Below are 26,513 nucleotides of genomic sequence, written 5' to 3' on the forward strand. Positions count from 1 at the left end.
AAATATACATTTTAAAGGTTGAAACTGGTGATAGTCTATTTCATGAAGGTGTGTCTCTCCATTAAAAAAGGTCAAAGTTAATAAGCCTGAATAACAATAATGATAATAATGATGAGGGTGTTTTGTCATTTGGGGATGATTGAAATGGTTTTATATATAGGCCAACACTACAGTTGTGGTGCCAGTACTGTGACTGTCTGTTTAGCTTTCTACAGAGCTACTTACAATGTCATCAAATAATAAGAGGAAGGCTGAGAGCAGTTATCTTGACACGTACGTAGCCCTACTGCCACAAATAAATCGCTAGAGGGCGCTCGGAAATGTATTATTGCACAACTAGTGACGAGCCTTTTGATCAGTCGGCATGCAGCAGAGAGCTCGTCAAGTAAACTTAAATACAGGAAAAAGATAATTTTACCTGCAAACTTAATACGTGTCATACATCCAACGAACGCGTGCCTTTTTTTTTAAATTTATTTATTTCACAGCTATTTCATTGATTATTATATTTATTTTCGACAGTTTTTTTTTTTTGGTGTTAAAATTACTTTTTCGAAATAGAAAATCAAACATGTGATGTTACTGTAAGAAAATGCTGATGGATGATAGTCGAAGGTTTTATTTTGAAAGTCCTTATCCGGAAGCTGCCATCCTAAATTGAGCAGCTTTCAAGCGGGTAGCGCTGGGATAGGCCATAACAACCACCCAGCAAGGCGTTGTGCTACTATGGTGAAATATCGAACCGAACAGAGAATAAAAACGGTTTTAGTTTAGTTTTTAATCGAGGTAAATGCGGAAAAAATTGCCAGAAAGTCAACGCAAGTGTAAATGCGCCGCATATTGGGGACCAAATGTGGACGCTGACGTCGAGCCGTGCGTAATGAGCAGAGTTGGAAAAAGAAGGTGTTGAGCTGCATTTTTTTTTCTTCTTCTTCTCCTTCTTCTCCTTCTTCTCCTCCTCTCCCTCTGCGAGAGAGACAAGTTGGACCGCTGAAACTACGAGGAGGAATTAATGCCCACGGAGCTCTCCACTTTCTGGTAAATATCTTTTTTTTTTTGAAACGCTCGCTTTTCCAACAGTTGCATCGCATCCTGCTCGAAGTCCGCTGCCGACGGGGGGGAAAGTCACAGCGACGCGGCGGAGATAGCTTCACCCTTAGCCTCTTAGGATATGCTACTAATTACAGGGCTGTGGTGAATATGACTCCTCTGGCTGGGATGTCTCGAAATATCTGGGCATTACTCCTCCTTTCCTTTTTTTTTTTTATTTTTTTTTTCTTCTTCTTTTTTTTTTTTTAATCATCTTTTAGAGTAACAATCCTACTTGATTTTTTTAAATTTATTTATTTTTTGTGTGTTCCTCCTCTTGCAGGCACTTCCAACCAAGGTTTCCGCTGAGCAGTGATAGCCCACCAGTTGTAGTCCCCCCCCCCCCCCCCCCAAAAAAAGAGCAACAATAGCTCCGTGATAACGACAGGCTAACAAAGCCTTTGCAAATGATTGCTTTGGTAAACACGGTTTAGTTATTTCTTCTTTTTTTTTTTTATGAAGCTTGATTGACCGAAAAGTTCAGGGTAAATGTGGATTTTGTACTTTGCGGGTCGACCTACGTGTTGCTGGTTATTGCTGCTGTGTTGTTGTTGTTAGACTGTGCTATGACAACAATGTGGACTGTCACTGCAATCTGTATGTGTTGATGAGCATTTATTGGTGTTTTGAGTGTCATATAATCATTTCCAGTATTAATTCAGAGGTTTAGTAATTGCTGTATCTATGCAGGTATAATTTCTGCTTTATATATATATATATATATGTATATATATAAACTGTTTTGTTCACAGTCATTACCAGACAGCTCACACAAAAAAAAAACAGTTTTTGTGTTGCTATCTCGGGGGATTTCTCCAACCATCTCCATAATGTGTGTTGCTGTCACCGTCTATTTAAGTGCTGAGGACCCATATGCAGACTGTGATAATCCTGAGGTAATCTCACTGAAATTGTGGGTAGACTCATCAGGCTATTTAACCCCATCTTCCTCTGAAAGGTGAGCTGTGAGTGTCTGTCTGGTCTTATCATTTGGAGGAAAAAAAAAAAAAAAAGTGCATTCACTGTGCTTGCCAGCACTTAGGTTTCTCATTTTACCAGGTTAAGTATTTGTGTCAGTGCTCCGGGGCCATATAATGACATATAATTATCGGAGTTACATGCTCTGAAGTTCATGACTGGCATGAAAGCTTGCAAATACTTGCCACAGAGAAGCTGATTGAGCCTGACTTGGACCTGAATGCTGTTTACCCTGACCAGTCGGAAAGAGAGCACAACAAACACTGACATCTCATCTCAAATAAGCACTCACTGTTTCCTCGAGTTGCCACTCGTCGTCTGAAGATCGACCACCAGACTGTGATTGTGGAGTCATGAGTGTGTGCACATTTGTCCTTTCTTTCTTGAAAACATGGTCCTGTGCAGCGTAGCGTTGCAAACAGACCTACAGGATGAGATGTAGTCGTTTTGTTCTTTTCGGTGTCATCATGGTTGTTGTTTTTTTCATTAGCTGTTTGGTCTTTAAAAAGTCAGAAAATTGTGAGAAATGTTTACCAGTGTTTCCCAAAGGTAAAGGTGCAGCCTAAAATGTCTTGTTGTGTCCGGACCAACAGTCCACAACAACAACAAACATCACTCTAAACAATTGTCTGTCCATCAACTATTTCATTAATAGACTCGTTATTGCGGCCAAACGTCTAAAAGAAAACATGTTAAATGCTTACGAAACAATAAGAGTGATATCCGCTGTTTTGTTTGTGTATCCTGATGTCCAGAGCGAAATGTAATCAGCTGACAGCAAAGTCAGTGAAATGTCAAATATGCAGTACCACGTTCATAGTGTTGGTTGACACAGGCTAATCCAGAGGCTGCTCACAGTGAGTCATCATTGTGAGGACTTTTGTTTCCTCTATCTGTTTCTGTCATTTCAGTGCGTCGTCTGTTTTCCAGCCCGTTCTGATTCCTTTCGTTTCCTGTGCCCCTCCTGGCGGTCTGTAATCAGCCCAATAGCCCGATGCAATGTTATACTAATTTACCTGATTGGCAAAAACAGTGCTGACGCAAGCGGTCCGCTCTGCCTCTCAATTTAGTTTTTCCGGTTATCATTTCAGACAGAAATATGACTTATTTTTAAGAGGGAGCAATTTATTTTGTTTCCAATCCACCAAATTCCAGTCGCAAATCTTGCTGTGGGATGTGCGCAGACGCATCAATATCACGGAGGTCACTCGGTGCTAGAAAGTTCTGGTTTCAGCTCAATTCTGCATCGCTTATTATGACCCTTTGTATCAAATATCCAAAGAGTCCAGCAGTCTGTAATTACAATCTGAAAGCTGTATTTCTATGCAGCTTGGTTAGCAAAGTACATAAAGGCCAACTCTGCCCAGAAGCCATTTAACAGGTTTTATGACAGTTTTAGTTTTATCTCCGAGGCCAGCATCTTCTTTTTTCGTTAGTCAGAAAAGTATACTCTGTGACAGGACGTCATACCACACCAGCGGTGGACTAAATAAAACCCCTCATTTAGAAAACATGAAATTGAAGATGTGCGTATGAGAGAGCGTTGAAGCATAACGGGCTCTGTGGAGGCTGCTTCGTAATTGTAAACAGGAAGGTGTTTGGGGGAAGTGTTTCAGTGTTTCTGCTGCTGTTTCTGCCTTTTCATCCACCGGCTCACTCAGCTTGACAAAGATGCCGATCCAAACTTGGGGGGGGGGGAAATGTAATTCATAGAATTCACAGTCAGACCAACAGAGGTCACATCACATAATGTGTTTATTTCAGCAGAGCAGTGTGCATCTCTCAGATTGATAAATTGTTATAAATGCCAGAAAGAGAAGACATTTTCGTTTCTCAATCATCTGCTCCATTGTCCAAGTAATTGTTAGCATAAATTATGATTGTTGAAGTCTCATCGAGCCTGTCTAGCTTCATTAACACTTTGACTTCAAATATTTGTTGTGTGGGTTCCAGTAGATGAGCTTTGTTTTACGGGGACAAGCTGTAAAAGGCTGAAATAATAGGGAATGTGCTGCTGAAAGTTTGGGGAAAGGAGGCCCGTGTATATACCTCTTCCATTTTCTCTAGCCATGATGAGGAAATCCACATAAATGATTGATAAAGGGCCCCGACTGTCATTTGAATAATAGATTGGTCCTGTTCTTTTGCCAACTATTTCTGTGTGGTGCTGTTCAGCGGGAGAGTCTGGGCTTCTGTCTTCTAAACCAAGGCGAGTGGATGATTTTGAGATAAAATAAAACGAACCAGATGACTGAGGCAAAGTGAAGCGGTTTGAAAGGGCGCATATGTCTGTGTGTGGATGTGTGTGTGTGCGTGGAGGGGTAGGTGGGGGCAGGGAGTGTCTCCTGTCACCTCTCATTAGGGACGCATTGTCCAGCTCGGCCCGGCGTCTGCCTTCCCCGTCTGTGGCACTGCCCTCGTCGAGTCCGAGCGCCGCAGAACTGCACACCATTTCACTTCAAACTGCAGAAAACCGCCTCGATGTTTATCGTCGGGGAGATAACGGCGGAGATGATGCTTTATTGAACGTTGTGAGTCAGGTCTCAAGGAGATAGCTGTCCTAAATTATGCTTTTAGAATTCTGCACTGCAGCTAAAGTTAAATTTGGTTCACTCATTTGAATGAGTTAAAGTTGCCTCGCTGGGAAGTCGGCGTATTGTTCAAGTGATGTGTCGGTTGCTTTGCTTTTATTCTTCCTCTGCTGTGCTCCTTTGAGGACCCCCACACCTCCACCTCCACCACTGCCGCCTTTTGTAAACAAGACAGCATATATCTCAAGGGCTTCCTCCTCCCTCCTACATATTCAAATTCAATTTCTAATTTTGTCCAAATGAATTCCCTGTGAAGACGGGGCTTATTTAAAGCAGTCTAATGAAATAAAGATCAACCAACATTTTTATTGGAGTTCTCCATTGTGACTGCCTGGTGACTATTTGTGTGTGGAGTAAGAGGCTGTGGTTTTGCATTGAACCCTTGGGAGGCTGTGGAGAGCTGCTCTACAGGGGCAGACACAATGATTTATTAGTATGGTAGGCAGGAAAAACGAGCAGGCTGAGATAAAACAGATTTCCCATCACACTCCAGTTCTTAGTCTGGTTTTGCATAGAAAAGATATTAGATGTGTATATATCCGTATGACTGCTCTTATATAGAGTTATTCTACAAAGATCCACAATGCAAATCACATCTCTAAACCTCTTAATAATGTTTATAAGGAGCCGTATTAAGGTGGCCCTCTGTTTTGGAAAATAATCCATGTAATTGTGATTTTCAGTCTACTTGCTTGTAGAAATGGTGCCGATATAGTGGAGTTGCAGTTATTAGCCTGATTAGTTGACAGTGTGCTTAGTTAATGAGGTGCCCTGTTTTTCTTTTAGATCATAGCTTGTGAAAGTACAAAGAGAGAGCAGGAAAATGAGCGCCTTGGCTGTTTCCATTGCTGACGAGAATGTGTTATGGTAATGACTGTATGGCACCACCGGAAGCTGCTCTGCTCTCTCTGAATTTTCAACACAATGTCTGTGCTTCAATCATGTATTGGTCGCCCAACCATGAAAAATAATAAGCACTTGAATGGTCAAATGTTATGTCTTGTAGAATTTTTTTTCTCCAGTGAAGTGTGATATGCATAAAAGCCTCTCAAGGTTTATGCAATTTTATGTCAAAATATTAAGATAGATTCTAACAGGCCTTTTTACTGCAGACATTTGACTCGGTAGGAAAAGCACAGGGGCTACTAATAACATTAACAATAACTCTCATCTATCCGTAATGTTCAGCCATGATTCATTTTAATAAATTTACCGGAGTTCAAAAATATCTTGTGTCAAAAAAAATCGATTGAGAAATTGTTCATTCATTTAAAATAATCTGAATGTCTGTTCGTGGTTCATCCAATCAATTGAATATCTGACTGATTAAGATATTCCATATACCACATAGATGCAAAAATTATTAAGATAATATGAAAATCCAATATTTCCATAGAGCTCTTCTGAAAATTGCAGCAACCTGCCGAATAGTTCTGCTCAGCGAATGTAGACGGTAGATTTAAAGATGTCTGATTGAATCAGGCTGCATTCGCTTTCTTTTCTACTATCTGCGTTTTACACTTTTCAAACAACAACTTGCAACCGAGCAACCTGCACGCTGAAAATGGCAAGTATTGATGAAGATTTGGATGCAATAAGGCGGACTGCTTGGCTATTTTCAGTCCTTTTGTGTGTGGATTTAGCCATTTCATTCAAGGGGTCGCCTCCCCATGTCCTATCAAATTAAGTTCCTCCAACAATATTTTGCAAAAGCACTGTCCCATCTCTCTGAAAATAAATGCTACCTCAGACAATATTCCCTCTGGCCGAATAATACTGTATTCGTGCAACCAGACCTTGTCCAGCGCTGGCAGAGTCTGCTTGTGTTTGATTACCTCCACGATGACCTAATACAGCCACAAATATTAAGGAAAGCCCATCACTATTTAAACTGTATGGCAAAATTGCCAAGTGCAGACAGATTTATGTTGTCTCTTGTTATATATTGTCGTGTTATATATTGCCTGGGTTACTTACTGGACTGAGGTTGCATTCAAACATTTCCCATAAACACTGCTTCTAAGCACTGCTCAGAGTTCATTGTTTTCCCTGAACAACTACGAGATATTGCAGCAATGATGCTGTGCTCAGTCTGACTGCACTGACAGCTCGCTTGAGACACTTCAGTCTTAAATAAATGAGTGTATATTATCTCCTTGCCTCTGATATGATTGATATGGTTAACCAATTGTCACTCGAAGTGCAGTATAACCGCACCGTGCTTATATTAACAGAACTGGAACCACATCTAAATTATTCATTAGACTAGAAATGGTTAAACTACTGAAATGGGCAAACGTTGAGCGGGTTGTGTGGAGTCGTACGTCGCTCTGAGAATCACCCTACATCTGCATTAGATTTGTAGTTCACTGCCAGTCAGTTTCCTGAGGGGAGGAAAAGGAAGTCTCTGTTAACCGAAGTCACCGTTGAAGATTGTAGATAGACGGCTGAGCAGTCTCCAGATGAAGACACTCTTAAAAAAGAAAAAGTAAACTCAAACAATTTTCAGCATTTCAGGCCTGTAAAATAGCTAAGACAGCTATGATTCATAATTGTACTGAAATCGATATGGCTGGAGCAGTGTTATAGATAGCAATAGATCTCCCTCTGTTCAGCGTCCTCAACCTCTGGCTGTTCATTATCTTTTATCGGGTCCAAACAGTCTGCAGCCGTCATGTTGTAATCCCTGTGACATGTTAGTTAGCAACATTTAAAACACAGTCACTCTTTGGCTTAAATGTCTCTCTGCCTGTCTTCTTTCATCTGTCTTCTTCCAGGCATGGCAGCCTGGGCCTGGGGCTCTGAGGAGGCTTCAGAGGACCCGCGCCGGACCCACGACTCAGAGGAATACGTCGTCTGAGCAGAATGACTCAGCAAGAGGGGGGACCCCCAAATAGCAAGTGAAGAGAAGTGAGGATGGGTGCCAATGGATCCAGCTATCCACACTCATGCTCCCCACGCTTCGGGGGAAACGCACAGGCACAGCAGACTTTTATAGGTACGTTATAACTTCGTGTGTTATGATCCGCTCTAATACATGATTTAGTATTTTCTGTTGGCATATTATGATAATCTGTTCCATGAACTATTGGTCAAATACACAATTGCTCCATTTGCTGTGTGTCAAAACTATAGTCGTGAACCTAATTCACTCTCCACCCCGGTTACAAACACATAATGGGAGTCTAGCATGGCCAAACTCACACTTCAGATTAGATTAACCTGCTTCCATGGAAACTCGTGGTGAAAGAGGTGAATATTTTTGTGCATGAGAGCTCTTGAACTGGACCATTGACTCATACAACTGGCACAAATGCATTAAAAAAACAAAAAACAATGCATGTGCTCTCTCCGCCATATGGACTTCATGAAGTATTATTGAAGGCAGATATGCAAAGAAACCTGTGTCCATAATGTGTTGTTAACCAAAGTTCCATGAAGTATTTTTTAATCAGCGTTTAATTATATTTCGTAGACAGAGTGGTAGCTAATCAGATGTCATGATGACCAGCTATAGGCAGCCTGATGGACTGCCACGTTTTTCTACCGAGTGGTGTGACACTTAATTGTAATGTGTTTTTTTTAATTTTTTTATTCCAATTTCAGCAATGTTGATGTTATTTTTAGAGAACGTATCTTCTCTCTGTCAGCGTGTAGAAAAAAAATTGTCTGACATACGGTATAGGTTATATTCATTTGTGTGTGTTTGTTGCTTGTATAGGTATTTAGGAAGCATTTTGGATTGGTTGTTAGAAAGAGCGAGAGAGAGTCTGGATTATGGCCCTTAAATCTTTCCCTGCAGTCCTCGGTGCCAGACAGTTTGGAGAACTGCTTCAGAGATTAATTTAAATAAGTCTTTCCGTAACAAAAAATGTTTATTTCAGTTTTGAAATGACTTGGGTCTGAGGTTTTTGTGGACTTCTACTTCAAAGTGAAAGTTTTTGAAAGGAGCCAAATTATCTCAGTAGCCCCTGAGACCTCTTGCGTTCGCTTTGAGCCCTGTAGCTGCTCGGTTGAGCTGGCCTGGGCCACAGTTTCTCAGTGTTAGAATGATTACTATTTGGGTCACAGTGATGGATGCTGAGAGAAGGGCATGCAGAGAGGATCTCCTTGGCAGAGCTTCCTCTGACATTCGAATCCAGTCTCAAGCCAAAGATAACTGCTATTTACTGCAATTGATTGGGCCCAAATATGTGAATGGACCCAGGTTCATAAAGGAGTACAAAGTAGGACAGAATTATAATTGGTTGTTACTGTGATGGGCCACGGTTTGGTCTGAAGCAAAACAAAATAAAGGGATTCTGTGTGTATTTTTCTGCCGTTGAACCAGATCCAGATGCTTTGGTAGCTGGGTCAGGGGAGAGTGTGCTCGGCCGGACGGGGCCAGGCACACCACAGGGGGGCCAGAGACAGACTGTGTTTCTAGCAGTCTGGCCTGCAACAGTAAACTGGTGTTGGGGTTAGGAGATTTCATGTCTCACTGGAAAAGCATTTTTTAAATGGAATATATTAGCATGCAAGGGTTGGAAAAATCAAACATGTGTTGGAGTGAAAAGAAGTGAATACAACCCTTGAAGCAAATAAGCATTAAAATGAAATTTCGCAATGTTTTATGCAGTTTTGCTTTTTATTTCAAGAACTTGAAAAATAGAAAGCAAAACAAAAAAAGATAGAATAATTGTGGCATCTACAAAAGTGAAGGAAAACGACTTTGTCTCCTGGAAAAGTCTCAGGATTTCATTAGGCCCTAATTGGCTTGTTAGCTTGTTGCTGACGGCAAAGGAGAGCGAGAATTATCATTGGGAATTCCAGTTTAATAAACTCACTCTCATCAGACCTACACAACGCTTAACAATCATGGGCTCTTCTAAGCAGCTGATAAGAGGATCTGAAAATGAAGCTAACTGTCAGCCAAAGCAGGAGAAGGCTATAAAAAGATATCAAAGCGCTTCCAGCTTACAATTTCCACTGTCCAGAATGTCATTAAGATATGGCAGTTAAAGGGAATTGTGAAAGTCACAACGAGACCTCGAAGACCCAAGAAAACTTCCAGACTAAGCTACACGTCTGCTGGGCAGAACGGCAAAGAAAACCGCCTGTATGACTGCAAAAGGATGGCGGGAAGGACCAGCGGGCGCATTGATACACAAACATGGCCTACATGGAAGTGTCATTGTAATGGAAACCTGTGGCGTCATCACAGAAGTCAACAAAAAACAAGACAATGATCCAAAGCAGATTCCAAAAATCGACCACGAAGCAGAAGCTCTTTGTGCGGCCAACGTCACTTAAAATCTGTCGGTAGATCTTAAGCCCGTTGTGTGTGCAAGGCAGCCTTCAAACATCTCGGAAATCTGCAAGAGAAGCAGACAGTTCATAAATCAAGATGAGTGTTTATAAGCTGTGCTCTCTGCTGATAGGATGCCCTGAACTTTTGCACGTACAACAAAATGTAACGGTGCATTACGATTTGATTAAAGTGTAATTTTGTCTAATTTACTACTTTTCACTTCAAAACACAGCAACATAGTCATTTGTTCAAGGTTGCCCAGAATTTTGCACGCAGCTTTTTAATAATGTTAATAGGTTAATTACTTCATGTGTTTTTATTCCAGGGACCTCATCCTACTCTCAGCAGGGATATGGCTGGGAGTCGAAGCTATATAGCCTGGAGCACGGCCACGAGCGGCCTGCAGACAGGAAGAAGAAGAGCCTCGGTCTGGCGACCCTCAAACGGAGGTTCATCAAAAGGAGGAAATCGAGCCGCTCAGCAGATCATGCACGGCAGATGCGGGAGCTTTTATCGGGGTGGGACGTCCGCGACACGAACGCCCTGGTGGAGGAGTACGAGGGAACGGCAGCCCTCAAGGAGCTGAGCTTCCAGGCCAGCTTGGCACGTGCAGAGGCTCCCAGCTTGCAGCGAGATCTGGCTGCCCTCTACCAGCACAAGTACTGTACTGATGTGGACCTCATCTTTCAAGGTACCTGTTTTCCGGCTCACCGCGCCATCCTGGCCGCTCGCTGCCCCTTTTTCAAGACCTTGCTGTCCTCGTCGCCTGGTTATGGGGCAGAGGTTCTCATGGACATTGAGACAGCAGGCATTGATGTGCCCATGTTCTCTGCCCTACTTCACTACCTGTACACCGGGGAGTTTGGGGTGGGCGGAGCCGAGGATTCCAGGCTACAGAACGTGGATGTACTGGTGCAGCTAAGTGAGGAGTTTGGGACGCCGAACTCTCTGGAGGCAGATATGAAGGGCTTGTTTGACTATATGTGCTACTACGACGCTCTACTCAGCTTCTCCTCGGACTCTGAGATGATAGAGAGCTGCAATGAGAGAGGGGCTGTGGCCGCAGCACCAATAGTCGGCACAGGTGGCAGCGGGGGCCCGGGGACCCCAGACGAGGACCTGAGGGCCCACAAGCCTATCCTCTCTGCCCGTTCTCCTTTCTTTAGGAACCTTTTGCAGAGGCGCATTCGCACGGGAGAGGAAATGACAGAGCGCACATTACAGACACCCACCCGCATAGTGTTGGATGAGTCCATAATCCCACGCAAATACGTGCAGGTTATTCTCCACTGCATGTACACGGATGTGGTCGAGCTCGGGCTGGTGCTGCGTGGCAGCCCCTCCGCAGGCAGCCTTGGCGAGGTGCAAGCCCTGGTGTCAGGGGGCCGCGGGGCCAGCACACGCACCGAGGAGGCCATGGAGCTGTACCATATCGCACTGTTCTTGGAGTTCAGCATGCTGGCTCAAGGTAAGTCGTTACCCAACACAAAGCAACAATACACAAGAGGGCACAAACATAAATGTTGTTCTTTAATATGGTGTGATTACAGCCACGTTGTAAACACTTTATGTTGTTTGTAAGTAATACGGCTTTAAATCTATAACAAGACACATCAGATTTAAACCTTTGATATGAGTAAATATAACACAATCAGTGATTCCTAACGTGTTGATAAATTTGTGTTATTGACCCACTGTAGTTTTTAAGTGTAGTCTGCCGAACATGTTTAGTTTCATTCCTCAATAATTCCTTCCTTCCTGTCTACTGACTACATGACTCTCAGTGCTGCAAAGGTCTCTTCGACAAAGTGCTAAAAACCCTCAGCACCAGCTGTGATAATGTTAAATAGCCTTGATCGTGAATTTCAAAGTCAATTTGCCTGTCCGGTGTGTCATAATTATGGAATCTGTTTCTATAGACTCAAAAATATTAGCTGGATTTGACCATAATTGGCATGAATTTCTTGGCTTGTCTCGGCTGCTATAATCTCTCCCTCCGTGCATTAATATAATTTGTCTCTCACTCTGTGTCTTGATATTCCCTCTTTTAATGTGGCAGATCAGATTAGAGTTCACCAGATTCGCTGACTGTGATGGGTGTTCGAACCGCGGCTGGCAGTGACAGTTGATATCGGCTGGAGGGTTTGTCTGTGTCTCCGTGGGGAGACAGCTTACTGTCTGATACACGCCGAGCATCTGAGCCTCTGTCAGCGCTTCATCGTCGGTCTACGTTTACTCAGATTAGACTGTCTCAGAGTCTCGCCACTGTTTCAGATTTGCTCCAGTAACATGGTGAAAGCCAGGCTCTGACATGAGCCAGTCACTTTGTCACCTGCACCTCCTCCAAGGTGGCATGTCTGAGCACGGCGCGCTTTCCAAAACACCTAACAAAGCTCCCCTTTAATTAGGATCATCTTTGCAACATAAAATACTTCAAGCAGTCTAATTCGGATGAACAGATGCATTCAGTCAGACGCTGTATGACTCGACACAATTTTTCAAATTATAGTGCGTGTTATGATATCCTGTAACCATCTTATCGTTCATAGAGCCATGATCATGGGAATTAGTTTGTCAAATATTGAAATGGTGATATGGGATGCATTAAACGATATATTATTTTCCAAATCAAAACACTTAAATGACACTAATATTCAGCACATTCGGAATGCACTCAATGGGCCTCATTCACTAACAATGTGTGTCATGAATCATGCCGTGATTTTGCGTGCGCACTCACTTTGTGCACGTATTAGTGAACGAGGCCCGATGAGACTTTGCCGTGACTCAAACGCTTCGCTGCAGTTGTTCCACAATAAGAGCCCTTCACGTGTCACCTTGCTTTTATCAGATTCTCTTCGACTGCGAGGCTTAGTCAGAGGTGTTTTTTGCTCTGGTGTATGTCATGTTAGCACACTTATTCATAAAGCTGAATTCGCCACGAACATATAGATTCATCAGTATGCAGATAATGCGGCTCTCCGCGAAGGATTCTCTTATGTGCAAATTAATGCTGCAGCACTGATCCTAATTTAATACATGACGCAGCCTTAATGGGGTAAAAATGTGTGACTCTTCGAGCTTGAAAACAACAACAAAACATCCCGTTCAGAGAGGAAGGTAGAAGGACATATTTTTTGTACTAGGCTCCCTCTATAATAATAATAAGCATGGTTGTAGAAAATCTATTAAAAGCACAGGCTCAGTTCTGTATGGCTGCTGAATTGACCGTATTGAGTGAAGGGTTGAGAATCAAACACCCTTCGCACTGATCTGAACAGCACTGTACACTAACACCACACACACAGCTGGTTGGACACAACCTCCCTCTCGCTTAGCGTGTCACTCTCAGGGTCACTCTTAAGCCAGCAAGCAGGCAAATGGTGTCATCCCCACGCACCATCACCTCCTCTTCCCTCCCACCCCGCCCTTCTCAACAAGCTCTTTCTCCCGGGTATTTTTATCCCCTCTGCTCCCTCTGTGCTGCACAGCTCTAATCAGTTCCCATGAAACGGTTATGTGGAATGTGGTGGGATGTTTGAGGTTGACCTGGTATCATTTTATCCTGCGCTGTAACTTCCTGTTACTACCCTCCTTAATGCTTTTTTTTGTTTTCCTGAATGCTAAATCTCGCAAACTCCTGGCGTCTGTGGGTTAATTATCCAACCTATTAATTTGTCTGAGTCCATCCCACCGCTTCAGACCTCAGTAGCTGCCACGTCTCTTCAGGAGGCAGGAGGGAGGCTTGTCGGTTTTTTTTTATGGAGAGACCCTCTCATCTGTCACACTGTCTTTCCCTTTGCGTGCTCCTCGACTCGCTTCCCCCCGGTTATATAAAGTTTTGGCCCGTCGAGGTTCTGGCAGAGCTCTCTGTTATTCCTACCTTATTAATTCTTGAGATGTGCCTCCCATTACGACTACATCTCACTCAAATGGTTACCAGTATTAAAAGCCTTATTAATTTTTCAAGCGGGCCGCAGAGATGTTAGCCGGTCGGTGTGGTTTCAGCGTGTGCAGTGTAGTACCTCCTCTCCCTCCGTGCTTGCTAACCGACCCGTGCTTACAATGGCATGTCTTGTGTTATGTTTTGTGTGTGTTGAATGAAGTCTTAGTCCTTGAGTGAACATCAGACAAACGGTTTACATACACATGCTTGTTTTTTAAAGGCCATTGAGTGCAGTGGATGTTTAAAGTGGCTTTGGAGACTGCGTTCTCCATAAACACAGAGCTCTAAATAATAACAGCAAGACAAAATGCATACATCCTCCAAAGTTAGTGGAGTCGAGAGCAGGCTGTTGCTTCTCCGGCTGTTGGGTTGATATTCTTGTCGGTTGTCTCAGCTCCAGTGAATGTGGTGTACCACCCAGGAAGAGAAGGGGGGCTGGTTAGTATTAGATATAATGCTGATTTCAATCTCCACCTTATGATAAAAGTGCTGCGTCTTAAAAGACTGCCTGTCGCTGTGAATTTTAATGTGCGAACACAGAGCAGAGCTGTTTCCTTTCCTGTTTGCCACCGGCCCCACATGGGGGACTGCCAGCTTTTGTGCATGTATGCCCGTGTGTCTCCTTTCAGGAGAGGGCAAAGATGCAAAGGTGACAGACTAAAGTGAGCTCAAGCACTTTCTAGAAGACCGACAGCACAGGGACCAGTGGTTGACAAGCAGACACAGCTGTTTGGAAGACATTCCCTCTTCCATTCTGTTTATAGCGGATAAAAAAGGCGAAGAGCCGGGATCCACATTTCAACTTCATCCGTCTTCTTAATGATGCAGGATTTCCACCCTCATTTGAAAACACTGAGGGCGTTTGTTCCTTTAACTTGCTATTACATCTAAAGACGCCCAAAGCGGGGAAGTGCATCGTAAATGTTAATGCATGCGCATTTATGTGTATGTGGATCATTACATATAAGTGTGTATGTTCTCATCTAAAAAATGTGTGCATATGAAGCCTCAGATTCATATACATCACTGGGGTCATTGCACTCGAGTCTGAGGTCCAATTTCCCTAAGTGGTGGTTTGAGACAAGAAACGCAACTTATATTTTCTAGTTAAGATACGATTTTCCCAGAGGAGCAATGCTACTGGCCCGAGCATGGGCTGATGGACAGGACAGCCTGCAATGAGGAAGTTGGCAAGCTTGTGTTTCAGTTCAGGGCATCTCAGACTCGACGTCAGTCAGTCTGTCTTTATCTCCATGGATGTCCATTTTATACTAAAAGTTCACGATCGGAGAAGGACTCTGAATAAGAGCCACTGAAGCTCTGGCTTTGTGGGAAATGGCGATGAGAGCCTGACCAAACCAATCGTATGTTAATCTGAGTGGATGTTGGGGTTGGAGGGGGCGGGAGGGGGGGGGCATTTCTGCCTAAATGGATCTCTCTTAGATTAAGTGTGAGTTTGAGTGCCAGTGTAGGCTGAGTTTTCAAAGCGTAGTTCTTTTTTTTTAAATGGCTAGAGCAGCAGGTACATAATTCCCAATGGACTTTTAATGCATTTTTGATTTATGCACACAAGTGTGTACACATTTGCAAAGTGTGTGTGCTCAATGCACCGGCAGCACATTTCCTCAGGCTGCTGTGTTTACTTATCATGGTTAAGAAAAGGCAGCTTGAGACTGAAACACATCAAGGTATCAAAGGCATTTCTGTGGGTTGGTGTGTTGCAGAGTAAAGCCACTGCCTGCTGTTCTGGTATGTGCTCTGATTTAGGAAACGCAGCATGGAAGATGTGGGGGCTACTACAGGGAGACTCCCTGGGTCAGTGAATACAAGTCAAAACTACTGATGGTTTGGCAGTGGCTTCAGAATTACCTACTGTATTCTAAAAATATTGTTATATCATTTTCACTTGTGGTTATTCTTTTAAATTTTTGTTTTATGTTTATTTCATTTTATATTTCTGGCATAAACCACAGTGCTTCTTTTTGGAATATGATACACTTGTGCCAGTTGAGTGACCTAATTTAATATCAAGATGTAAACAGCTCCTCCATCTCGTTGACTCTCCAGGCTGCGAGGACATTGTTGTGGAAAGCTTGTCTCTGGACTCTCTCGTGCCCATTCTGAAGTGGAGCTCCCAGCCGTATGGCTCCAAGTGGGTCCACAGGCAGGCCATGCACTTCCTCTGCGAGGAGTTCAGTCAGGTTGTCACCTCAGATGTTCTCTACGAGCTTAGCAAAGAGCACCTTCTCAGCGCAATTCAGTCTGACTACCTTCAGGTAAGGAAACGCGACCTGTCAATCTCCTGCCGTCCTCTGTGACACCCCACGATATTGGAGAATATATTTGCTTGTTTCCAAGTTCCTGTAATGGGGGCCTGACTTGTTCACAGGGATTGCTTGTTGAAAATACAGTATATAAACACACACAAATGCACAAATTCACTCTCACACACTGTACACATGTTCAACATGCACACGCCGAGTCTCCAGAGTTTTCAGAGTTGAGAAACACAATGCTTTCAAACCCAGAACCTAATCAAAGCTGAGCTGTCATCTGCACTGCCAAGCGACGCGGGCATTAGACCAGATGGTTGAGGTGATGTGTTGTAAATCCAACTACACAAACAAAGCAAGCAGGCCCGAGCTTTGCTGGGACACTGCCCGAACATATTGTGTTTTCACCGTATCCTCATTTAACAGCTTCCCTGTTCTGTTCTCGACAATAGCTAACCTTGTCCTAATATTATTTCTGTGTCTTTCTCTCGCCCTGTCCTATATCTCTGTCTCTGTCTTGCTCTTTTTCTGTACCGTGGTCTCATTCACAGGCAAGTGAGCAGGACATTCTCAAGTATGTTGTTAAGTGGGGCGAGCAGCAGCTTATTAAGAGGATGGCAGACAGGGGTAAGATAATACACTCTATAATTATCCTCTGAGCAGCCCCCCTAATTGCTTTGAGGAAATTGCCCACTTACCAAAGCCTCCAAAATACACTTAAAAGCAAAATGGGAGCTGAACATTGCCCAAGAAATGAAATTAACAGGAAGTGTCTCTATCTGATTAATCATGTCATATTGTGCTCTGACTTATTAGTAAGCAATGGTGTTCTGTAGGGTTCCTTGTCAAGGTTATTAGTCATTTTATTGTAAGGGCGAACAACCTGCTTCAGAAATATGAACCACACAGCACGCTATGCGATATTCATCTATAATTTGTTCAACTGAACCTGTCCAAATAATGTGAAAAACAGCCAGCAGCTTGACTCAAAAGCATTAACAGCATAATTACAGTTAGATAAATAGTCACGGTCATATGCATCATATTAAAAAGCTGCCAATGGCTGTTTCTGTCCTTGTTTACCCAGAGCCCAACCTGTTGAGCGGCACAGCCCACAGCGTAAACAAGAGGGGAGTGAAAAGGAGAGACTTGGATGTGGAGGAGCTAAAGGAGATCCTGTCTCCCCTCCTTCCCTTCATCCGGACCGAGCACATCTTACCTCCCAACAGTGACGTGCTGGCTGACGCGGTCAGTACTTCCTGTCTACCTTTGCTCTGCTGCGTTGCGAGTGTGTATCTGACTCGGTGTGACCTCCATAGGCCGAGCATTGATCCACATTCCTCTCACTCTTCACAGCTTAAAAGGGGTTTGATAAGCACCCCTCCTTCAGACATGCTGCCCACAGCTGAGGGGGGGAAAGCCAATGCCTGGTTACGGCAGAAGAACACAGGCATCTATGTGCGTCCTCGCCTCTTCTCTCCTTATGTGGAGGAGGCCAAGGTAAGGCTCATACGCTTATGATTGATGGTGCTTACAGACAGTGCAGGAAGCAGTGGAATATTTGTGTCCCACATAGGAATCACCAAAGAGAGTCAAGGTTCTGTGAAGAGGGCCGGCTACCCATCAAACGCTTGGGGAAAATTTGTGGACCTGTTTATAGCCCAGACGTGCTCAAGCTATCCATACCCATGTGTTGTTATGCATACTCCCCATTTAGTATTCAATAGTGGTCGCCACCATTTTGACAGAAATTCATTTTATGTCCATTTGCAAACTTTCCTCATAACTTATGCCTTCTGACGGTCATGAATATTTATGAACATATCCATAGACCAGAGAGTCATTATTAGATGAAGTGTCAATCAAGTGGAACTAATTTGCAAAATGTTCTCCATGTCCTTGAGTTGCCCATTGGATTTTTTTCTTTCTTTTTTTTTCTTTACATGTCCTCAGTCTGTGTTTGATGAAATGATGGTGGAGCAGACCGACCTGGTGCGTTTGCGACTCGTGCGCATGTCCAACGTCCCGGACACACTTTACATGGTTAACAACGCCGTGCCGCAGTGCTGTCACATGATCAACCACCAGCAAATGGTGGGCAACTCCACCACAGCTCCATCGGTTGTGGCCAACGAGATTCCAGGTAGGAGAATTGTTGAGGAAGCCACACGCTTTAATGTGCTAAAATGGCATTGAGTAACCATCAGGAAATAGACAAACTCCTCCATAAACCTGAGGCTGTTTTAAAAGTCAATTAATGTACGTGTTTGGATTCTTTGCTCTTTTCAGTGCCTCAGCTGTCGGTGGTGAAGGAGATGATCCGGAGGCTGCATGAGCTGAGACACACAGAGCAGGTCCAGAGAGCTTATGGCCTCAACTGTGGTGAGGGAGCCACCGTCAGCTACGAGCTGCAGCTGCGGGTGCTGAGGGAGTTCGGTCTGGCCGACGGAGCCACCGAGCTGCTGCAGGTTAGCAGAAAAAAGATTGCTTGTCCACAGAGGTTAGAGGTGGACGAGATGGCGGCAATGCAGAAGACGCGGACCTTTACAACCCAAGACGAATCAATCATAAGAAAAATAGGAATGGGCTTGCTTTATCAGCACCTCGGTGATTATAGATCTCTTTAGCTCCTCCTTTCTTTTTTTCTCTTTTCAGAACCCATACAAGTTCTTCCCAGATGAACGGTTCGGAGATGAGAGTCCAATTCTGGCTCTGCGCCAGGTGGGTCGTTGTCGGGTAAACAGCAGCCCGGCCATGGATAGCATGTTCACAGAGCTGGAAGGAGTAGCAGGCTTCCACCCTCCCCTACCTCCCCCGCCTCCCCCCTACCACCCACCTGCCACACCCAGTCATGCCCAGCTCAAGGGTGCCTGGCGACCCCGCGTGCCCATGCCGACCCCCACCCGTTCCTTCTCCTACCCCTGCAATCGCACCCTGATCCAGCGCCACGCAGGCACCAAGCACGGCAGCTCCGACTACTCCTCTGTGCCCAGGCCCCAGCCCCCGGACTGCACCAACCCACAGGCTATGGGCCGAGCTTTGCTTTCAGACCAGCAAGCGGTGAGTGTGTGAGTGTGTGAGTGTGTGAGTGAGTGAGTGAGTGTTATTCAAATGTTACTTCTTGGCTTACCCCTGTGGTCATGGATATCCTGACTGGCAAGTAATGTTACACGTTTGTATCCGTTTTCCAATGCAGATGAACATGGAGCCTGTTATGAGGGAGTTCATGCCTGACATTGCACTGGGTGTGTCAGTCATGTCCCTGAGGGAGCAGCACATGGCAGAGATGGACAGGGAAGGCCCTCACAGCCCCATGGGCCCCTCAGGCCACCATCTGCCCCATGGGCCCTGCCCCTCTGCCCGCCTCAGCCACGGCCACGGTCCTGGACATGGCCACTCCTGCAAGAGACACGCTCCTGAACCCAAACTGGAGGCTCAAGCCGAGTTCCCTGACCTGTATGACTTCTCCTGTCGACCTGCCACCCCGACCTCTTCTCACCCTCTGCCCTCCTTTGCAGGACCAGACCTCTACAGCCACAGCTGCACCCCTTCCAGCTCCTATCCTCCCCCTTACGTTTCTGACTGTCAGTCCCAGGGTCACATGCAGGGACGGACTGCCCCAGACCCATTACGACTGGATGTCCTCACTATAACCTCTCAGAGGCACGATGGAGTCCTTGCCAGCCCCTCTGGGGCGCATTCTAGGATGGGACATATCCCCAAGGGGCGATCAAATGAGACAGACCTGACTCATGGCTTAGGCCATTTACGCTCCCCCAGTGGCAATATGGACAGCTATGAGGAGAGGCACATAGGACCTAGAGACACACCAGAAGACATGGTTGTAGCTGGAGAATCATCAGGCGCCGTGTCTCTCCAGCAGCATCACAGAAACAGTGTCAGCGAGGAGATTGCCAGAGACCGCAGGTCACCCAACAAGCCTGACTACCCTTACAAGAAATCTGCACTTTAACCCCAGTTCAGGACCAGGGGTTGAGTTAAGAAAAGGGAAAAAGTGATGAGTTTCTGTCCGTCATAATGGATGGCAAAGCACTAAATGTGTGCCTGCGTGTATGTGTGTGTGTGTTTGATAGGGGCAGGGAAAAGGGGTGGTCGATGGTTGCTATTTATAGTCTGTCCTTTTGTCCTACCTCTATCACACTGTGCTATCCATCACACAGTCAGAGTATGGAAAGAGTCGAATCTGTAGGTTAGCTCTCGATGCATGTCTGCCTAGTCCTGCTGGTTTGGAGGATTACTGGGGCCCTTCTGGGATTGACTGGTCTGGAGAGTTTGATTGTTAAGAAAGAGGTTATGCTGCGAGGAGGTCACGACACTCGATGAATCTCAGCTATGAACTGATGGTTGAAAAAAGAGTGTATTGGTTGGCTCTGTTGTCTCTTGCATAGAATGGGAGGATCACAGGATAAAAATCTTAAGTTTACACAAGTGAACAATGGCACACAGTCTGGCACAGAGTATTGTGATGAAATCATATGTAAATATGTCTGGCTTTATTCTTTTTCCTCCTATGACTTGTATTTCATATCTTCCTTTAGCAACCCACCTGACTAGTTTCCACCTCCTCATCCCTGGTTCTGCACTGCTGATGGGTAATGGGCCACAGCTCGGTCACACAAAGCAGGAATTGGATCCGACAGGAAGTAGGTCATCAGGGCTCCTCATTCTCCAGCAACCATGTCTGATGATTTTGTCAGGCGTTAACTATCGCAGCCTCTCTGTCGAGTTCAGAGGCAGAAGCCTGGGGTTTTCAGATGGAGGGGTGGGCGGTGGAGGCGGGGGGACACCTGGGCAGGAGGATCATGGGGCGGGATCATTACTGAGTATACGGTGGGAAAATATAGGGGTGCCATGGCAACTGACGTACAGTGATCAAATATAGCGCTACGGATTTGTTGGTTTTGCAGCTGGAGCAGGTGCGTGTGCGTGTGTCTGTGTGCAAGGATGACTTTGATACACACAGGTGTTTAGACAATCTCAGTACTGTACACTCCCCTCTTCGGTCAGGTCTGTTTGTACATATCAGAGTCTGAGGTGATTAACTGGTGGATGGCACAGATTGCAGTGGTCAGTGTGTTGGAGTTCCCCCTTGTTCTGTTTAGCATCAAGTATTCAAATCGTAAGCCTTAACTAGTGCTTGGAATATTCAGTTATAGTTAGCCTTTATTGAGTTAGGTATGATGTCATTATATTGCAACCCTTCTTGATTGCTTATTTGACTGTTCTCTTCACTACAGACACATACACTGCAGTTTTTCCTGTGTGGTAGAGGTGCACTTCACTAGAACCATGTATATACATCAGGCCTCCATGTCACCACCTCTGTTAAATATACTGTTAAAGAGTCAGCTGTAGCTCCCACAACCCTGCAAGTGCACACATAAAAGCCTGTTTCCGCCGACAGCTGGCGTACAACCTCACATACGAGTTTCATTGCACTGTAGGAGCCATCTGTTTATCAGCCGAAGGGAAAAGGAACAAATGAATCCCGAACAAAAAGGAATCTTATATTGAAGAAAAGTTGGCGATTGCTGGCTCATATCTCCAATGGAAATTGTATATAATTAATTGAGTTCCACATGTTCTGATGAATTTTTTTTAATGGTTTCTATCACATTTTAGTGGTCGTTGAAGGTCTGTGTTTTTACTGTAGTGGACAACACTGTGTACTCGTCTTCGTCATGAAAACTCACTAAGAATGTGTGGTGTAAAACTTAAAAGATTGTGTCTCAGAATCCATTTTGTTATTCAATGTAATGCATTTAGGGCAGTTTGTTCAATATAGTAGGTGGTGTGGATTACCATGTTTGTAGAGATGTCCCCCCCTGCCCCACTTTTGTTATTTTCCCTCCCCTCACTTTAAAAGTAACCGGAATATGTAGAGGATCTGAAGATATTCGTTCTCTGCTCAGCAGTGATGGAGTTGCCAAGCAGAAAAATAATTTTTCCATCTCAGTTGCTTCATGGGGAAAAAATGCAAAACTCCAGATTCCTCCCCATGTTCATGTTGGGTAGTTGTTTTATTTTCCAGGACAATGTTCCATTGAATAAAAAGTCCTTGTTTTGCTCTTTGCTGTAGAGAAGTCAGTGCCTTCCCAAGCCTGCGGCTGGGCTTTTATTGGAGAAGTGACTTTGATGTCTATGCAAGCTCTTTTCTACCAGCTTACCAGCCTGCATCAAATAGTTCTTTGAATTCTCATGTAGCTTGTTTTGTGTACATAGTGTTATTTAGCACCTTTTGAAATTGAACCATCTGAAATGTGTGATTTCTTGTGTTGAATTGTAACAGGTACATTGTACTTGTATGGTATCATAGAAACCATGTTTGTAGATTGATATTAAGTTGCATTTAGTTTCACTGAATCTATTTTTCTACTGTCACCTCAAAAGGTGCATAACAGTGGTCAACTTGGGCATCCTCAAAATAAACTGGTTTGATATTATGGAATTCATTTACTCTCAGCCGAGTTGTTTGTCCACTTGAAACGTGTTTATTTGGAACATCAATCCACATTCACATCACAAGTAATATTTTTTCTTATCACTTCCACAGTAAAGTTTTGTGTTTTTTTTCTTGGCATTAAACCTCTTGACAATGTAAACACAATGACTTTAAAGTCAGCCAAGATGACTGAGGAGAAATGTTAACAAGAAGTTACGTGGTCACATTGTGGTCATTTGAAACCTTATAAGCCAAACAACTTGAAAACATCCAGTGCTGAAACTCTGTTTTCTTTATAAAAAAAAAAAAAAAATCTATTAGTGTGCAACATCTATGAATATCTGAAACTTTAATCACAAGCTTCAAAATTAAGGCATCATCTTAACATAAACAACAACAAAAAAAAGACATGAAACCGTAAACTCACCTCAAAAGAACAATAACTACAAATGTGTACGTACTCTTTTCACATGTTCAAGCTTTGGGATCACACTGATTGCAGCAAAAAAACAGACTTTATTAAATTTTCCAAGTGACTCGATCATTCACAGCACCCGAACCGGCGTGTGATGGCAGCAGCGTGGACTCGTTACTGATATCCTGCATTGGTTCTGCGTCTTTTTCTGGCCCGCAGCTCCTCAAATAACTCGTGTACTGCTTCAACTGTGACTGTCTGATATAAACATGGAAAGAAATGTGTTAGGGGTGAGATTTGGAGGAAGTGAGAGAGAGAGAAAAAAAAAAAAAAAGGACAGACAAATGTCCTCCAGATATAACTCATGCAGACAAGCATTCCTCACCTTTCCTTCGGAACAACACTGCTCTAAAAATGCACTGATCGAAGTTGTCAGCTCGTTGAAACCTGAGGGAGGAACAGATGATTAATTAGTCCACATTAAAGTCTCAATCCATCGCCACTCCCTCGAGGTTCACTTTACATGATTGCATCCTTGCAGGAAAATTGACCGGTGCCCTCCCCATGCTCACCGTAAATGACCTCGAGCTGCTGTACGCGGTCCATGGAGCTCGTCAGCGCCATCAGTGGGTGCTGCCCAAACGGCTCCTCGATGCCTTTCTTCTCGTAGGCCAGGACGGTGTCGGACTGATCCATCAAAAACTGCACGTCGGCAGCCACATAGGCCCTCTGTGCACCAGTGCAACATACAGGGGGGAGAGAAGGGGGTGGGGAGAGGGGGAGGGACAAACACGCATTAAAAACATGCGCTTCAGAGGTAAACGCCGGCATGAGTGTCGTCTGGTCTCTTTGTAATCTTACAGTGAGCATTCGTAGCCTACCTTGCAACTTGTGCAGGTGCAGAGCTCGGAGCGCCAACCGTAAGGCCAGAACACCGCTCCCTCCCTCTGCCTCTCCAGCCGCTGCGCCTGCAGCTCCTGCAGCTCCTTCAGCTTGCACTCCACAGTTTTGCTCGTGGCCTTCGCGGGGCTGCCCGTCATTTTCTCATGGGTTCGTTTGCAAGGGAAAGTCCTGCTCTCTGCTTCCTGCGATACAAAGAATAAAAGAAAGACGGGTTTTACTGGCAGGAGAAACACGGCACACAACACCTGGGCTTTGTAAAACATCTCCACATGCGGCAGCGCAGACTGATCCCCAGTAAGCCTCAAGGCGACTGACACGATGAGATGGCCGGGTGATGAAAATCACCAGTTTACAGTAAGCTGCCCTGTGAAGCCTGGCCAATGCCGTGTACAGAGCAGGAGAAGCAGTGCCTCACGGGTCATTTCTCCTCTAATTACCCAGAGGAGGGGGAAAGCAGGATAGCAGGAACTGGCCTGTTCTCTGCCTGTCATCTGCTCACCACCCTCCAGCTCCACCTAGTGGCACACTGGCATAGAAAAACAAAAAAAACAAAACAGCAACCACTGCACTCCAATACTTCCCAGGTACCCCTCGGTTACGCAGTGTGCAACTGTGGAGGGCAAAACACACAAACGGGTAAATGGGTCCTTCATCAATCAGGAAACATCCATCGCCATGGATACAGATGCACACCACGCACAAATTTTACAGTATTTTTCAAATACTGTAAAAGCTGTAAAATGGTTCACAGTTTCAAAAAGCAAACCAAAACATATTCTGTTCTTTTTATCTGCAAATACAAAACCTCCCACAAACATTAAATGTCACGTGTTGCTTGTGCACATACAGCACTTTCTGGAAGGCTTCGGTGCTGTGGTAGCAGTGGGGGGGGGGGGGCAGTTACTTAACTAAAAACTCTGCAGTTTTACATCATTTTGGACTATCATCATCATCATCATCATCATCATCACCATATTCATTTAAAAATGCACTGTCTGCCAAAACTATTAATCATCAAAGAATCTTCTCACCTCCTGCTTGATGTGCTCATCACTGGTGGACGGCTCCTCATCCCTGCTCCCACCGAGCTCTTCTTCCTGAACTTCGACCTCCGACTCCTCCTCCTCCTCCTCCGAACGGCCGACGACAGGCGCCACTGAAGAGGGAAGACACATTCATCACCCTCTGAATTTTACTGCGACGTGTTTTTTGTTGTTGTTGTTGTTGTTGCTGCGAGTTACCTGCAAATCGAGCGGCGTACGTCCACAAGAAAGGAGCCTTGTTCATGCAGGCCTCGCACACCATCTCCTGCAGCTCCTCGGGCTCGTCGGTGTTGCAGCCCAAGTGCTGTTTGAGACCCACAAAATGAGCGCATGACGAGCAGAAGACGCCACGGAAGGAGATCAAATGTGTATCCGAGCGACGCTTACCCTGCTGTGAAACCAGTCCTCGCAGATGACGCACTGAATCATCTCGTCGTTGTCCTGTTAAAAATGATTTGGGGTGTTACGCAGTGATCGAGTAACACGAGAACTCAGGGATTAAAACCAAAAGGAGCACCTGGCGGCCGTCCGTCTCCGGGTACGGCCGGTCACACGTGCAGTAGCAGCCGTTGAAGTTGTGGTTGTAGTCATTTCTGGCGTTTTCCTCGTCCTTGTCCTGTGAATAGGAGAGGTGTCATTAGAGCAACAACCCCGAAATGGACGGCACACAGAGAGCCAAGCGAGAGATTAGGAGGACTCACGGGATTTAGTTGGCACTGGAAGTCACCATACTTTCCATTTCCACAATCGCAGCGGAAGTTCCTACCAGGAAAGAGCAGAAGGATTGACAAATTAAGCGAACGACTTGGATGACAGAGTAAACTGGGGAGGTGGGGGGGGGGGGGGGGGGGGGCTAAAAGTGCTATATTTTCTTTTACCTTTTGGTGTACAGCTCAAAGACGTCGTGCCCATCGTGACATTTGTTGGCACAGGCCAGGCAGACCCCGGCGGGCTGCTCAGCACTGGGAGTGCAGGTGTGGCAGGAGAACACCGCCTGCCTCTTCACATAACCCTGCATCGATGAACACAGGAAGGCGTGAGCACACAGCAGCGGTGTGCAAACCATGTGTGACAGGCACCGGTGTGACGAAGCACTGCAGACTTTAAGCTTCCCTGGCAGCAGAGCAAACGTGAAACACTTGCAGACAACACCGAAAATGCACACAAGCCACGTCACAAAAAGCCACGAGGAGAAACGTGAATTCAAATGCAAGAGAAAACGTGCACAGTCCTGATAATTGATTGCACGACGCTACGATGTTAAACAGCGACAACAGGCGCATGAAGGCGAGGGCAGCAGGAAGTCATTCCTACCCGGGAATAAGAGCAGTTTTCCGGGTCACTTCCAGCCAGCACGCACAAAGCCTCCAGGAGCTCCTCCTCGCTGGCGAGCATGTCGTCCACATTGGACTCCTCTTTGTTTGCAGCCATTCTGCGAATCGGCGGGGCACGAACACACAATCACCCACCGGGGGACGGAGCAGCGGCGCTCAACACTGTTGACAAATGACTATTTCCGGGC

The 26,513-nt window shown here is 45.0% G+C and overlaps 2 protein-coding genes across 2 annotated transcripts; one reads left to right on the forward strand and one right to left on the reverse strand.

Annotated features, from left to right (window-relative positions):
* Positions 1 to 674: 674 nt before the first annotated feature.
* btbd7 (BTB (POZ) domain containing 7) lies at positions 675 to 22,998 on the forward strand. The gene is made up of 11 exons (XM_069152212.1): positions 675 to 1,038; positions 7,436 to 7,656; positions 10,274 to 11,416; positions 15,962 to 16,170; positions 16,719 to 16,794; positions 17,255 to 17,415; positions 17,524 to 17,667; positions 18,121 to 18,310; positions 18,457 to 18,635; positions 18,823 to 19,227; positions 19,364 to 22,998. The coding sequence occupies exons 2-11, from the start codon at positions 7,575 to 7,577 to the stop codon at positions 20,138 to 20,140; spliced, it is 3,366 nt and encodes a 1,121-aa protein (XP_069008313.1). The 5' UTR covers positions 675 to 1,038; positions 7,436 to 7,574; the 3' UTR covers positions 20,141 to 22,998.
* LOC138199912 (putative E3 ubiquitin-protein ligase UBR7) lies at positions 22,657 to 26,513 on the reverse strand. The gene is made up of 11 exons (XM_069152213.1): positions 26,306 to 26,513; positions 25,870 to 26,003; positions 25,693 to 25,753; positions 25,509 to 25,607; positions 25,379 to 25,432; positions 25,190 to 25,295; positions 24,980 to 25,104; positions 23,927 to 24,130; positions 23,618 to 23,774; positions 23,431 to 23,492; positions 22,657 to 23,303 (listed from the first exon to the last, which is right to left on the reverse strand). Exons 1-11 carry the CDS (start codon positions 26,420 to 26,422, stop codon positions 23,220 to 23,222), a joined length of 1,203 nt encoding a protein of 400 aa, XP_069008314.1. The 5' UTR covers positions 26,423 to 26,513; the 3' UTR covers positions 22,657 to 23,219.

The sequence above is a fragment of the Embiotoca jacksoni genome, unplaced genomic scaffold (genome assembly GCF_022577435.1).
Source record: "Embiotoca jacksoni isolate LCO1_2020_lvr unplaced genomic scaffold, fEmbJac1.0.p SCAF_18, whole genome shotgun sequence".
Classification (NCBI taxonomy): domain Eukaryota; kingdom Metazoa; phylum Chordata; class Actinopteri; family Embiotocidae; genus Embiotoca; species Embiotoca jacksoni.